Source organism: Dipodomys merriami, unplaced genomic scaffold (genome assembly GCF_024711535.1).
Source record: "Dipodomys merriami isolate MVZ:Mamm:240054 unplaced genomic scaffold, mDipMer1.0.p SCAF_42, whole genome shotgun sequence".
Taxonomy (NCBI): domain Eukaryota; kingdom Metazoa; phylum Chordata; class Mammalia; order Rodentia; family Heteromyidae; genus Dipodomys; species Dipodomys merriami.
In genome coordinates, this window is record NW_027205826.1 from 12,730,247 (window position 1) to 12,745,075 (window position 14,829).

Here is a 14,829-nt window from a genome sequence, read left to right on the forward strand (position 1 = left end):
TTTGAAGTTACAACAAATATATTGACTAGAAAAAAACTAAAAGAATATATATATATATATATATATATATATAATGAGATGTGCCAGCAACTTGGACTAAGTACTGTATTAAGTTGTTTGTAGTGAAGAAAATATAAGTTCCTATGGCCTGTGGTATCTTAAGAATCAGAAGATCGTAAAAGTCTGTTTGTGGGAAGATTGTGAGAGGTCAACCTGGGCCACATAGGGGGGAACCTGTCCCACAATCCAAGAGGAAAAATAGAAAAAGATCATTTGCTTCTACAGATAAATATTTGGAGAGTTCCCTAATCTGTTCACTGTTATGTATTTTCTTTCGCTTAAGTTATATTTCTCTTTCCAAGGAGAGTGCTTTAAAAAAACAAAAATAAAACAACTTTGCTTGAAAATGTCTTTTGAACTTCAATGGATAGAAGTGTTAAATCATTGTTAGTAGGCAGTTGTGTGGAAATATTTTGAACTCCCATTTCACATTAAATTACTGTTTAGAAATCTGTGTATCCGTCACTTTGAAACAAAAATACATCATTTGCAGTCGTATGGATCAATCCAACTGTACCTTTAGCTCCTGTGCTCCAGTGTCTTATAATCTAACTTTTTTGGTATTAGTCACTGTTTTCCTGAAAGAAAGCCAGTGTGTTTTGTTTGAATTAGTTGAATTCCCTTCTCAGCCTGTAGTGGTCAGAAGTACTATACTTGGGATTTTACTCTAAAACTCCATGGGGCACACCATGGGGACATAAGGCACTAGTTATACTGGTAGTCTGGTTCCAAAACACCTGCTGGAGTTAAAGCTGATTCTGATTTTTTTCAGAGAATATGTCTTATGAAAATTTAACAAAATATCTATTTCTCTGAAATATAAGGTTTTCTTGATGATTTTTAAAATTAACTAGCATCAGAAGTTGGTAAAGGCAACAGAGAAGGGTGAGGAGAGAAGAGACAAATAGCTGAAGTGAGAAAATTTGCCATGACAGCTATGTAGTTAGTTACAGGGCACTTCAGGACACCCAACCAGAGCCATCTGAGCAGTCTCTGTAAATAGGTTACTGATGATTAGAGCAGAATTTCAACTAAATTCCCTCTGGTATCATAAGATCAGGTTTATCCAGTATTCTTACTAGCCCAAATCTTTAATTGGCGTTTTCATAAGTGAGACACTAGCAGGTGACTAATGTTTATGATGATGAAGCAGGGTAATCCCACACTGCCATCAGATAACCTAGACTACAACAGGCACATACAGCTCAGATCCAAGAAAAGGCTGTAATAACATTTTATAATGTCTTTGAGTAGAAAACGTTCAGGCTGCTATTGGAAACCACACTACCGAAGGACCAGGAGCAATAGATAAGCTGATTAGGAAAGGCAAGTAGGAGCCACAAGATGGTTGGAGTTGGAGCTGTGTTATTGGGGAAGAGTAGAGAATGAAGGAATCTGGATTGGGAGAAGGCTTAGCACCTCTGGGGAATTAAAATAGCTCACTGTTTGCATGGATGGAGTTTATGCACCTGTTGGATCATGTGCATATATGTGTTAGAACAGGTGTGCACGTTGTGCAGGTCTTGTAATGAAGCTGGACAGCTAGACAGAGTCCAGCTCAAAAAGGACTATGCAAGTCATCTAGACTAACAAGATAATCATTTGCATTGAAGACTCCAGGCCTTGATTCTTGTCCTTTGGGAGAGTCAGGCTTCTGATGTAGAGAACTGGGAAATGAGAATGAAAACAACTGTGTTTTTAACATTGAACATAGGCAGTACAGGAATAATCCTTGAGGTTGAGGAAAGAGAAAGCAAACAACAACAACAACAAAAAGGAGCTTTGAATTCTCCCCATTTGTTTCCCTGGACACGTTCCAAGTAGCAATAAAAGGAAATAGAGCCCAGAGAGCAGCAGTCTGCATAGAGGAAATAGAAATTGCCATTTCATACTGCTGAGACAGCTGTAGCAGTTTGTGGAGCAGCTGGAGAGGAGGGAGATGCAGAGAGCAGCAGCCCTAGAAATCTACAAGGGAGAGATTCGACCCACACATCGGGCTGAATCTGAGCAGGGCAGAACTCTGTGGGCCTTAGCCAAGAGTAACCATTTCCAGACCACGAGAGAAACGAAGATTCCAGAAAGCACCTAGTGCTGGACACGTGGCAGTTTTCAGCCATTCCAGCCGAAGAGACCATCACACTGCAAGTACACAGTTGGCCCTGACGAAGCCACTTCTTAGAAACAGAGCCTTAGCCTTGTGTGTTAGTCATTTTTCATCTCTGTGACAAAGTGCCTGGAAAAACAACTTATGGGAGGAAGGATTCATGTTGGCTCAGGATGTCAGAGATTTCAGAAAATGGGCTCTGTTGCTTCTGGTCCTGTGGTGAAGCAGAGTGGAGTGGTGAGGAATGTGTAGCAGAGCAGAGGTGGCCCCTACACGGGCAAGATGCAGAGAGACCCCCAAGGAAGGAGCTAGAGGAAAATACACTTTTCACGATCATGCCTCCAGTGACCTACTTCCTTCAACCAGGCCCTGTCCCCTCTTAATTAGTCCAGCTATGAAATCATGAATTCATCCTTGAAATCGAAGGCCTCATCATCTAATCACCTCTTAAAAGCCCAGCAGCTGGCAACCAAGTCTGTGACCCATGAGCTTTGGGAGACATTTTTAGATTCTAACCATAACACCTAGATTGAGAGAATGATAGCAGCCTCTTAATGTTGGCAGTGACATTGATCTGCCATATAGTGCCATCTTAAATAAACATTATGGGATAGTTTACAACAGGAAAGTCCATTAGACTCTTATCTCCAATTAACCCTCAGCAAACCAGAAGCGGTGCTGTGGCTCAAAGTGATAGTTTTGAGAAAAAGAGCTCAATTAAACAGATTGCTTATTGTAGAAAGAAAAATAAAAAAGTCAAATTGAGGTCAAGTCCTCAGAAACTACAGACTGAAACCCAAGGAAAGAAAGAGTGACCACCCAATGGATAGAGCTTTAGTAACCCACATGACAATATCACATGGCCTAATGAAGTCTAATAGAAATAATAGTTGACACCTCTAAAACTTTTTTGAAAAATATTATCTACAGACCTACACAGCACCATGGAAGCAAAGCAGGATAAACTATACCAGGGCACGGCATTAAACTACTAAAGTATGGTGAGGGAAATAATGAGCCAAGACTCTGGAGACTTAGTAGAAGACAAATTTTATATTTAGATAAAAGATTTGAACAGACACTTCACAAAGATACCTAGAAGTATCTAGGAAGCTCTGGAAAAAGTGTTCAATGTCTTTATCATCAGGAAAAGGAACACAGAAGCCTCAATGAGCTCCCACTGTATACTTTGTAGAAAGGTTGACATTAAAAGTTAGAAAACACTCAACCTAGCCCACTTACCCCCAATTTATTGTTGGAAGGAGTGTCAAAAACTGTATTGTTAGTTTCCTTTAGAATTAGACATATATTTAAGTGACTCATCAGGTGCTACCCAACCAAAATGAAAACACACATTGACAAAAGACTTCTAAAATTATGTAAATATTGATTGTACCCATAGTAACCCCCAAGCAGCAAAAAGTAAAAAAATAAAAATAAAACACACACAAATAAGGTAAGAGAAATCAATGACTATTAACCACATTAAGAAGGAATTTTAAAGACTATACACCAGGACTTCTGTGAACTTCAAAACACATATGTGTTGAGCAGAAAAGATGGCAGATGCAGAAAGGCACATACAGTAGAGTTGGACTTATGTGAAATTCTAGAATGGGTAGACTTAGTCCCTATGGTTGGGGTCTGCACTTGCCTTGGTGGCTGCAGATGCACAGTGTTGTAAATGGCTACAAAAGAATTTAGGTCTACATGGATATGTACATTTATCCAGTCATACTGTTATCTTGAGATCTGTGCTTTACACCATAAATTAATCATCATTAAAAAAACAAAACAAAGCAAAAAAAAACAAAAAAACAAAACCGACAACAGTATTTCCCAGCCAGGCACTATTGACTCATGCCTGTAATCCTAGCTACTCAGGAAGCTAAGATCTGAGGATCACAGTTTAAAGCCAGCCCATCAGAAAACCAGAAGTGTCACTGTGGCTCAAAGTAATAGAGCTCTAGCCTTGAACAAAAGAGTTCAAAGACAGTGCCCAGGTCCTGAATTGAAGCCCCAGGACTTTAAAAAATAATAATAATTCCTGTCCACTTCCCCAATTAAAGTTCTTGACTGCCTTAGTTCAAATCCTCCTTCTGACACCTGGAAGTTTCCTGGCCTTGAGCCAGTTACTTAATCCTGCAGAATGTTAGTTTTCTCATTTGGAAAATGAAGATAATAAGCAGTAGTGACTTCAGGTCATTTTGGAGATTAAAATGAGTAAATACTGGCTAGTGCCTGATGTGGAGCAGCAGTAAAGAAAGTGCTTTGTTTTTAGAATGGCCAATGTTCTGGTCTTTGAAAGAGGGCTGGGTAAACGTGGTGTTTTGAACTGTCTCTTACCAACTTTGTGTACTTGGTTTGGTCTCCTGCTTATCTGAACAGAAAGAGAAAAGTAGTGTTGGTCAGAACCAAGCCAAAGCCCCACAGAGGCACCTGAGAAAGGGAGCTAGGTGTTGACCAGCTCTGTGACCTCCCTGAGGTCACTTTACTTCTCCGGCCTTTTCCCTCTCCCTCCAAAACTAAAGAACATTAGATGCACAACTTTTAACCATGTCAGGGGTCCTGTACCCCATGGAGAATCAAGAAAACATGTGGCTGAAGTCCTTTCACACCAAATCAGTTTGGATCATCATTTCAAATCCCACAGAGGCCATGAAGTCTGACACACACCTTGTGAAACAAGGACTGATCCTCACACTGGGTCCTAAGCTAATGCTCGTTGCTTTCAGCGCAGGCCCCTGGGTGTATTCTAAGCAGGTGGCTGAACTAGGGCTTCCTTCTGCTTTTGCCAGATTGGCTGCAGGAATCAGCTGGCTCCAGGGCTCACAGGGCTGTATCCATCACCGTGTGTCCTTTTCCTCAGCCTTCTTGTGATCTACCTGAGATTTCCCTCACTCTGCAAAATCAGAACCTTTCTATTCCTAGTCCTCAGATATCCGAGGGACCGACTTACTCCTCCATTAGCTTCCAAGCACTGCCTCTCTCCCCTACCCTCTGGTTCACTCGATAGTCCTAGATCTTTATAAACCGTGAATGGTTTAAAAAGTTATTTCCTTTGTCCTAAAACACACAGGACTGTTAGCTTCCTGCTTGAGGCTCAAAAACATAAAAGGCTTGGGAACATCTAAAAGGTGAGGAGAGAACTTACACTGGGTGATGAGTGTGTTCAGAAGTCATTTCCACACTTCCAGTCCAGATTCCTGTGTCAGCCATAGTGAGACCACACCCACAGGCAGACAAAGTTCCTCCCCACCCACCTAATACTGCCCCTCCCCCCCCCTCCCCAAGCAGACAGTGTTTGAGGAGGTGAAAGGGAACTGAAAGCACTAGCTGGGGTAGGGATGAACTATAAATGGAGGAGGTTCAGTCTGTCTGCACAGACAAGAATGCTTTTAAAGGGGAAGATGAGACATCCATTCTATTGAATGAACTTCCCATGCTGGCTGGTTGCATTTTGCTTTCACATGCAGCGAATGGGCAGAAGTGTGCTGGGATTTGTGGAGAGCCTGTAATCGGATGGTCGGACAGATGACGACTGACAATCCAAAACAGTATCCCACGTTAAAGTGTTTCTGTGTGTTTGACGTCTGTAGATTCAGGTTCTGTTCATGCAGAGCTTCTGACTGTCTAGAAAATATCGGGGGAGAGGGGTGTGGCGAGAGGAGTTCTAGCTGTCTGTGGAACTCAACATGTGACAGTAACAAACCCTTATTTTTATTTTTATTTTGTTCTTCTCTTGACAGAACAACACAGAGGGCCTTCATGAGCTGGCATACGGAGGCCTCATTTATTGCCTAGGAGTTGTATTCTTCAAGAGTGATGGCATTATTCCATTTGCCCATGCCATCTGGCACCTGTTTGTGGCCACAGCAGCTGCAGTGCACTATTACGCCATTTGGAAATACCTTTACCGAAGTCCCACGGACTTCATGCGGCACTTATGACCAGCCCGCTGGGTCTTCAAAGCAGTATTATCTTGGTTGTGGCACTCAGGAGGGTGGGGTAAGAGAGGGAAGGTTGCACTGAGGGAGAAAGAGAAAGAAGAAACTGCACTGACTTCATTTATATATTTTTTTTAATATAATTACTGTGAAAGTATATAAAGCTGTGTTCTGGAACTTTCTCCCTCACAGCCAACAAATACGGTAATGAATTAATTATTCATTCCATTCCACTATCATGAAGGATTCTGGGTAGACTTGGCCAACTGATGTTTACAAATCAGGATTTTGTATTTTAATTTTCCAGATTTTACTAGAAGATTTTTTCTAAATGACTAGGTCAGGTTGTAAACGTCAGTGCAATAACAAAACTTCCTTTTTAAGAGAAATTTTAACGAAGATTATTTCTATCACTTTCTCGCTCATTGTGTGAAAAGAATCATGGTCAGAACCTACACTACTTGTTACCATGTTTCATCTTGGCATAACATGGTTATTTTTTAAACAGAAACTTTAGGTGTTTGTAAATTTTTAAGAGCAATTTGTCATTGGAGCACGCATCTCCGCAGTTTCCTTATCCATCTTGTGACTTCTTGCAACAAGCAGCTCAACATTCCACAAATGAACAAAACCGGATACCTCTTCTGATAGCTTTATTAAGTGTGGAGAAATTGCCAACTTTTAAAAACTGAAGTTTTCCAAACTTTTCTGCCAACCTCTGACTCCAAGTTCAGTGCTGCTTTGGGCCATATAGTTGACCTAGTTTGGTTATCAGGGATGGAGAAATATTTTGATACCTTTAACTTTTGCAAAAGATCCCAGTCTTCTCTAGACCTTCGGGGTCTCCTTCAGCACTGAGTGTGTGTCCTGTCCGTATTACGTTAGTGTTGTTTGGCCATCAGTGGAAAGCTCCTCAAGAGTATTATGGAGTACAGTGAATAGTTGAAATCGCCTGGTTTGATGCCCAGAGCTTAATGCCCAATGTGATTAAGTCATTGTCATTTAGGATTTATAGTATCAATTTGATATTCATTTCAAATTGTGAAACTTAGATGCATTAATTCACATTTCTGCCTTTTCTTCTGTATCTCCCAATATACTCTTTTATTTTTCTTTCATAGAAAACATATTGACAACATTGTTTGACAGGTAGAAACTCGTGTCTGTAGTCCGTGGGTTATATTATGGCTCAGTGGAGTGAGATATATATATATATACACACACACACACACATATGTATATATATGTATGTATGTATGTATACATGTGTGTATGTTAGTTTTCACTGTTAGTTTTCCCTCAATGTCTTATATTAAGATTGACGTATTATTGCTTCATTTGGTTAATCTCCTGTTGGTGGTTTAAGGACTAAAATAACCTTGCCTTTCGATCTGGTGCCCCTATTGCCTGTTTAATACTAGTGGGCTTGCTCAGTAGAACTGCCTGATTGAAAGTAAGCTTATGTAACTTTAAAGGAAAGTCCATTTTGTGTGCAAGTATAAGATGATTTTTAGAGAACTGTGGGGGAATGAGGAGCAAAAGAACTGATATTGTTAAACTGTTCAATAGGTAAGGTACCAGTAATAACACCAACCAGACCACCTCTGTATGCATGCTTCTGACCATCTGGATGCCGGTTGTTTTGCTGTGTATATTTTGTTTATAATGTATTAACTTTTTGTGGATTTATTTAAAGTCTGCTCAAAAGTAACCCTGTTAAAGCCACTAAAATGTATATTAAAAACTGGTGTGCTGTAGACTAGAATAAAACTGTTACTTGGATTTGTTCCAGTGTCTATATCAGATGACCGGAAAGAATAATGCAGATTGAGAGTCTGAGCTCATCTTGCATTTGTAATTTGTATACTAAGCCTTTCATTTCTTTTTTAAGTCAGAATGGCAAGGGGAATAAATCTGCCCGCTCATGTAGAACTTTCTAGTCTACCTTTTAATAATTTGAAATGCTGAAGCCAGCTCAAACATGAATCGACACACACAGTCAGTTTAAAGTATGCTGGTTAGGGCATGTGAAGATTCTGAATTTGTAGGTGATGGGACTTTTTACGGAGAGGAGCCTTTTATACCTTATATAATAAACTGTAGGGCTCAAGTTACAGGTTTTTGTTACCAACCAGGTATTTATGATACTGTAACCCTAACTACTAAGTGAGTGTTTGACTTATTCTCCTCCTTCTGATTTTCCCCTCCTCCAAGAGATTGGACCTGTTGGGTAAGTACTTGGCTACTGGGCCACATCCTCAGCCTTCTCCCTCTTCTATAGTGCAAGACACAAGGGTCAGAGAAATTTAACAGCTTCATCCAAAACCAGGACTGAAAAAGGAATCTATGCCCAATTCCAGAGCCTCCTATATGTGTGTACTACTGCATTTGCAAAGTGAAAAGAAAAGAGAGAAATAGAGGAGAGGGAGGGAGGGAAGGACCGCAAGCAGACAGATTGGCAGGCTGTCAGGCAAGCAAATCAAACACCTTGAACTTTTAAAGTTTATCAGCCGTGGACATGAAAATGAGAGCACTATTCAAATGGTTGAGAATCTCAGGAAGGCCAGGCAGCCTTCTCTGCAGTCCAACTTGACAGTAGATTGTCTTGATGCATTCCTCCCAAAAGTTGTGTGCTCTGGCTCTCCAGTGACATTCATTTCTGGAACACTCAACTACCACAGTGCTGCATCTTCCTGATCAGTATCTCCAGCCTGTCCTGGTCTTGAACTCAGGGTCTTGGTACCATCATCCCTGAGCTATTTCAGCTTGAGGCTAGTGTTCTACCACTTGAGCCATAGCTCCACTTCTGGCTTTTTTCTTTCTTTCTGTGATTAGTTGGTGATAAGTTGCACAGACTTTTCTGCCTGGGCTAGCGTTGAACCTCAATCCACATATCCTCCTGAGTAGCTAGGATTCCAGGCAGGGGCTCTAGCCTAAAACTCTTTAAGGACCAGGGCTCTAATCAACTGCTTTAATGCCCCCTATCATATTTCACTTGTGTATACACTGAGTATGTTCTCTTTCTTGTTCTTCCATTCCTGAAATGTTTGATATTAATAGTGTGGCTAGAGTCATATAGCCAGTCTTTTTTTGTGTGTGGCAGTCCCAGGGCTTGAACTCAGGACTTGCATACCTCATGGACTTTCCTGCCTGGACTGGGTTTGAACCACTATCCTGTCTCAGTCTCCTGGATAGCTAGGATAACAGGTGTGAACCACAGGGCCCTGGCCATTCATTCTGGCACCTGGCCATTCGTCCATTCTTGATTGCCTGCCTGCCTTCCAGATTCTTCCAGTCAGCCAGAGCTGACATTTACACCTTATGGGTTCCTTGCCTCTTTTCTACCTCAATACCCAAAACAGTCCTAGTTAGTAGTTCTCAAGCCAGTGTAGCTGCCTCTTCATTCATCTCCCTGACACAGCCTATACCCTCAAAGAAGCCAATTCCCACTGCTACCAGCATTATTGTCCAAAATCTGAGCGTGCATTTCCCCTGCTTTAGAACTCCCATTGACTGTTACCCTTTCCGGCTCATGACAAATGCCATAGCTTGGCCTTTTCCCATGCTGACTGCCAATGGGTTAGCTGTATGCTTGCCAAGTGGACCCACTTTGGTAAATTTCATAGCCGCCCCATCCACTGTGGGGTATCATATTGCTTTCCTTTAACTGGTTTTGTTACTCTTTGTTTTTCCACCTAGAATACTCATACTCAAGTCCCGGTCTTACCTAGCAAACATTTATTCATTCCAGCCATCCGTCCCATGCCAAATCTCTTGCTGTTGACTCAAGCATCATGCACGGCTAGAAGCTCCCTTTCATTCCATAGTATCAGTATTCCTTCATGGCCCCTATTGGCGAACATCTATACTGTTTACTCCCTCCTGTGGTGGTAGAAACAAAATCTTTCAAGATGGGAAGGGTTTAGTCTCTCTCTGCTCTGCTTTTAGCATAGCACTGGCCTTATAGAAGAGGCAGGTTATTGGGTGGCTGGGAGTGTTGTGGTGGAGCGGTGGAAGAGGACAGGTAGTATTTTGTAGCAAGTTCGTGTTCATCAGAGTAGGGAGCTGGGTGGACCCCAACTTTTGGCTGCTTCTGAATATTTGTAGCAATGTCAGGAAAGTAAGTGAGAAACAAGTATAAATATTTGACAGTATGCCTTCAATAAGGGCTTGTTTATTGAAGTCTTAATAAAATTTATCAACAGTTTAGGGACTTGGATATTTTCTGCATATTTCCCTCTGGTCCTTCACTTCTGAGCATAGTCATAAAATAAACAAGTTGCACTCAGTTCCACAGATGTTGATCCTTCCTGAAGATTATTTCAAATAATTACAAATATTGCCTTGTATATTTTACCTTGAAAAGCATGCAACTGTGAAATTCTTGGCAAAATACAGATATGAACATTTAAAAAGTACTTAGTTCACCCATTCTAAAACATTTTCTTATTTTTCTTGTCAGTCTTTTCCTGTATTTACAGGATTTTTTTATGTATTTGTAAATATGCCCAGTATCCTTGTATATGGTATTGTTTTTCCCCCTCATGTATCATAAGCACTTAAGAAAAATACATTCTTCAGTGCTGGGAAGGTGGTTCAGTGGTAGAGTGCTTGCCTCACACGTACATGAGTCCCTGGGTTCAATTCTTCAGCACCACATAAACAGAAAAAGCTGGAAGTGGCACTGTGGCTCAAGTGGTAGAGCGCTAGCCTTGAGCTGAAGAACTGAGGGACAGTGCCCAGGCCCAGAGTTCAAGCTCCACGATTGACCAAAAAAAGGAAAAAAAATACATTCTTCTTGATTAGAATCTTTTTTTCCCCCTTGATACTAGGGATTGAAGCCAGGGCCTCATGAATGCTAGGCAATAGAGATGGAATTTTCAGTGGAATAGAGATGGAATTTTCATATTACTTTTCAGAAGTGAATTTATGTTCTATTTTGTTGAATCATTCATTTTTAATTTTTAGGGTTTTTAATGCTATTTATGTTTGTTTGTTTGTTTGTCAGTAATAGCTTTGAATTTAGAGACTCCAGCTTGCTAAGCGTGCATTTTACCACTGAGATAGAGTTTTATCCCCCTTTTTTGTGCTGATTATTTTTGAAAGAGGATCTCCTTTCCCAGACATGCCAGGACTACCATCTGCCTGTTTGGGAGATTTCCACTGCAGCTCACCTGACAGACATGCACCTTCTAGCAATCTCTAGAACTTTTCTGTCTGGGCTGACCTCAAACCACTGTCCTCCTGTTTTAGTCTCCCAAATTGCTAGATTTACAGGCCTGAGCCACCAACACCAACTGGAATTTAAAATTTTTTTTTCCAATTTTGTCCTGTAAACTATTACTGGGAACCCAGAGCTTTGTCTGTACTTATGATTGGGATTGAAGGTGATAATTTTCTTGCAAGTTAGGTACATGGATTATCTCATTTAATCATTACCCAAAACCCTTATAGGTAGATAATATCTCTAGCCCCATCTTATAGACAGGGAGACAAGCACAGAGAATCGATTTCCTTGCCCAAAGGAAGTAGCAGAGCCTGACAGAACCCAGAGAGCCTAGAGATGATTTCCATTACCAAGAGTTCAGTTCCTGGGTCAAAGATGCATTCACAGGTTTTACCCAGAGGGAGACTTTTTTAAAAAATACAGCTCATTCCAAACCTTTACATTATTTTAAGTTGGTGTCATTGGGTGAGGGCTCTTCTTCCCGTGTGCATTAATTAGATGAAAAGAAGAATAGGAAAATCTCTAGATGGAACCGACCTCAAGTCAGTTCATCTTCTTTCTCATGAAATAAAATAGTTTCCCAGGAGAATGTTTTTAATTTAAGGTTAGAAGCTCTGCATTCTTGTCTTCCTGCCACTTTTGCTGTTTTAAATAGACAGTGCCAATATGTTCTTGCATTCTGTGCCATTCCCACCTACAATGTGTCTTTGGTGGTGTTTTTCCAAGAAACAGTGCCACTGTGCACTCTGGCTGCTTTGCATGGGAGGCACAGCTCTCCTCAATTGGGGCCTCTGCAGCGCCACAGAATGCTTTCTCGTTCTGCCACCCAGCTCATCACTCCAATTTCACTACCTTCACAAGTCATTAAGTTAATGGAGTCTGGCTCTGCTTAGGGGGCCTGGGAAAAGAGGCTCTGTTCTTTTTACCAGTCTCCTAGCACAGGTCAGAGAAAATTTCCTCCTTCAAACTATTTGATTCTCTTCAAATGATACCATGTTGTCTAAATCCCAATCAGATACCCCATCTCACAATATAGAACTAGCCTGGATGATCAAGGCTGGAAGTGCTTAGATAAGTCACATCGAGGCTCAGTTCCTCTCCGTAGAAGGACTATATTAGCTCCCTCCACCATCATAAGGACTAATAAATACCTCCAAGTGGGTTTTGTGTGTGTGTGTGTGTGTGTGTGTGTGTGTGTGTGTGTGTGTGTGTGTGTGTGTGTGTGTGTGTGTGCATTCTGGCATATTTTGGGGGGCACTGGATTAAATACCCGGTGCTTCCTTTTACATATGGCCAATCTTTGAAAAATTGTGATTATAGTCTGTCTGGGGAGATTTTTATTTTATCACCTAGAAACAACATGAAAGAACTTTTCAAAGTGTTTTGTGCATTTTATAGCTCTTAAAAATGGTGCTTGATTGCCGGGCACTGGTGGCTCTCGCCTGTAATCCTAGCTACTCAGGAGGCTGAGATCTGAGGATTGCGGTTCAAAGCCAGCCCGGGCAGGAGAGACCGTGAGACTCCTATCTCCAATAAACCACCAGAAAACCGGAAGTGGCGCTGTAGCTCAAGTGGTAGAGCGCTCGCCTTGAGCTGAAGAGCTGAGGGACAGCGCCCAGGCCCAGAGTTCAAGCCCCACGACCGACAAAAAAAAAAAAAAAAAAAAAAAAAAATGGTGCTTGATCAAGCCGGGCGCTGGTGGCTCATGCCTGTAATCCTAGCTACTCAGGAGGCTGAGATCTGAGGATCTCGGTTCAAAGCCAGCCTGGGCAGGAGAGACCGTGAGACTCCTATCTCCAATAAAATACCAGAAAACCGGAAGTGGCGCTGTAGCTCAAGTGGTAGAGCGCTCGCCTTGAGCTGAAGAGCTGAGGGACAGCGCCCAGGCCCAGAGTTCAAGCCCCACAACCGACAAAAAAAAAAAAAAAATGGTGCTGGATCAAATGAATACCATGGGAAACTGAGGCATATGCTCATCTACTCTTTCTAATCACTTTTGTGTCATTAAAAAAAATTCTATAGGGGCTGGGAAGCTGGCTCAGTGGTAGAGCACTTGCCTTGCATGCATGAGGCCCTGGGTTCAATTCCTCAGCACCACATAAGCAAAAAGAAAAAAAAGCTGGAAGTGGTGCTGTGGCTCAAGTGGTAGAATGCTAGCCTTGAGCTGAAGAGCTGAGGGACAGTGCCCAGGCCCAGAGTTCAGGCCCCATAACCGGACCCAAAAAAAAAAATTTTTTTTTTAATTCTATAGAGAAGAGGTTGAGGATTCATGAGGAACAGGTAGAAAAAAGCTGGAATGGAGCTGCCCACTGCAATTACATAACAGGAAAGGCCTCAGTAAACCAGACCCATGCTGTCAAACTGGACAAATGGGTACCCATCTCTTGGTACCAGAATGCATCTCTTGAGTGCTCACCTGACCTGACCAATTCTTGGTAGCTTATTAACGAATTCCTTCCAACTACAGTACTATAATCCCCTAAGCTTGTTTATTTCCTTGTGATGGAGTATCTCTTACTCATATTTATTCAAATGGTTATCAATGGTATGCCGGTGACTGGTGTAGGCCTTGGAGATGTTATAATGAAGAAAAAAGCAATAATGAAGAAAAAAGCAAAACAGAACCAACGACAGACCTTTTCCCTATTGCTCAGGCTAGCCACCCCAGGCTAGCGACTCTACACCTTGATAAGCTCTATTATTCTGTTTTGTTGACACCATATGGATACCTGTGGCAGTGAATATACATGAGTATAATCCTGGCTGCAATGCATTTGTGTATCTAGGCTAAGTGCAAATGACCAGTCTGAAAATCAGCTCCTACTTCTGACAGGACCAACGCAGCCCTCTCCTGAACAACCCTCATGGATGAATGGCTCATCCTGGACTTCAGCTGCATTTCGGATTAAGTGGGTCAGGTTCATTAGATACAGGATTTACTTATCCTCTCAGGCAAGATGTGGTGAATAAGCAACACTTCCCAAGGCTGACATGTTTTCCTTGTTTCCAGTGTCTGGAATGCCTGTGGGCCCTTCATCATTCACCCCAGTCCTAGGGGTGTGTCCTATTTGTGGTAATGGCTGGGAACACAGTACTAAACACAGTAAGTCTCTGCCCTCCAGGCTTCTGCAGTCTCCTGGGAAGAACTGGGAACCCAGGAACAATTATAGCATGATGTTTGTATTAGATGGCACTGCCAGGGGAGGAGGGAATGGCAAATTCTGCTCTGGTGAGTCTGAAGTTCTTCCTTCCATAGCAGCTGAGACCTGAAGAGTGAGTGAAATGTTGCCAGGGAAATAAGGAGTGAGGGCACTGTATGGTGTGTTGTGTTAAAGCAAGGAAGGAAACAGCAGGGTCCAGAACAGCATGGGGTCACTTGGAAGAACAGATCAGAAATGTCTGAAAGGGGAGAAAATAAGAACTAATATTGGCCAAGTGACAGTAGCTCATCTGTAATTCAAGCTATTCAGGAGGCTGAGATCTGGAGGACT

General features: G+C 41.8%; 1 protein-coding gene across 3 annotated transcripts in view; it reads left to right on the forward strand.

The window, feature by feature from the left end:
* Window positions 1-14,829, forward strand: part of Mmd (monocyte to macrophage differentiation associated) — a 59,965-nt gene that overhangs the window by 18,365 nt on the left and 26,771 nt on the right. For 2 of the 3 annotated variants that reach the window (XM_069993253.1, XM_069993252.1), the window contains one exon: window positions 5,914-7,893. The exons of the other annotated variant lie outside the window; for it this stretch is intronic. In XM_069993253.1, coding sequence (XP_069849354.1) covers window positions 5,914-6,114 — 201 coding nt within the window. In that variant the 3' untranslated portion in view covers window positions 6,115-7,893. Of the gene's footprint in view, window positions 1-5,913; window positions 7,894-14,829 lie in introns of those variants that run through there. 3 annotated transcript variants of the gene reach the window in all.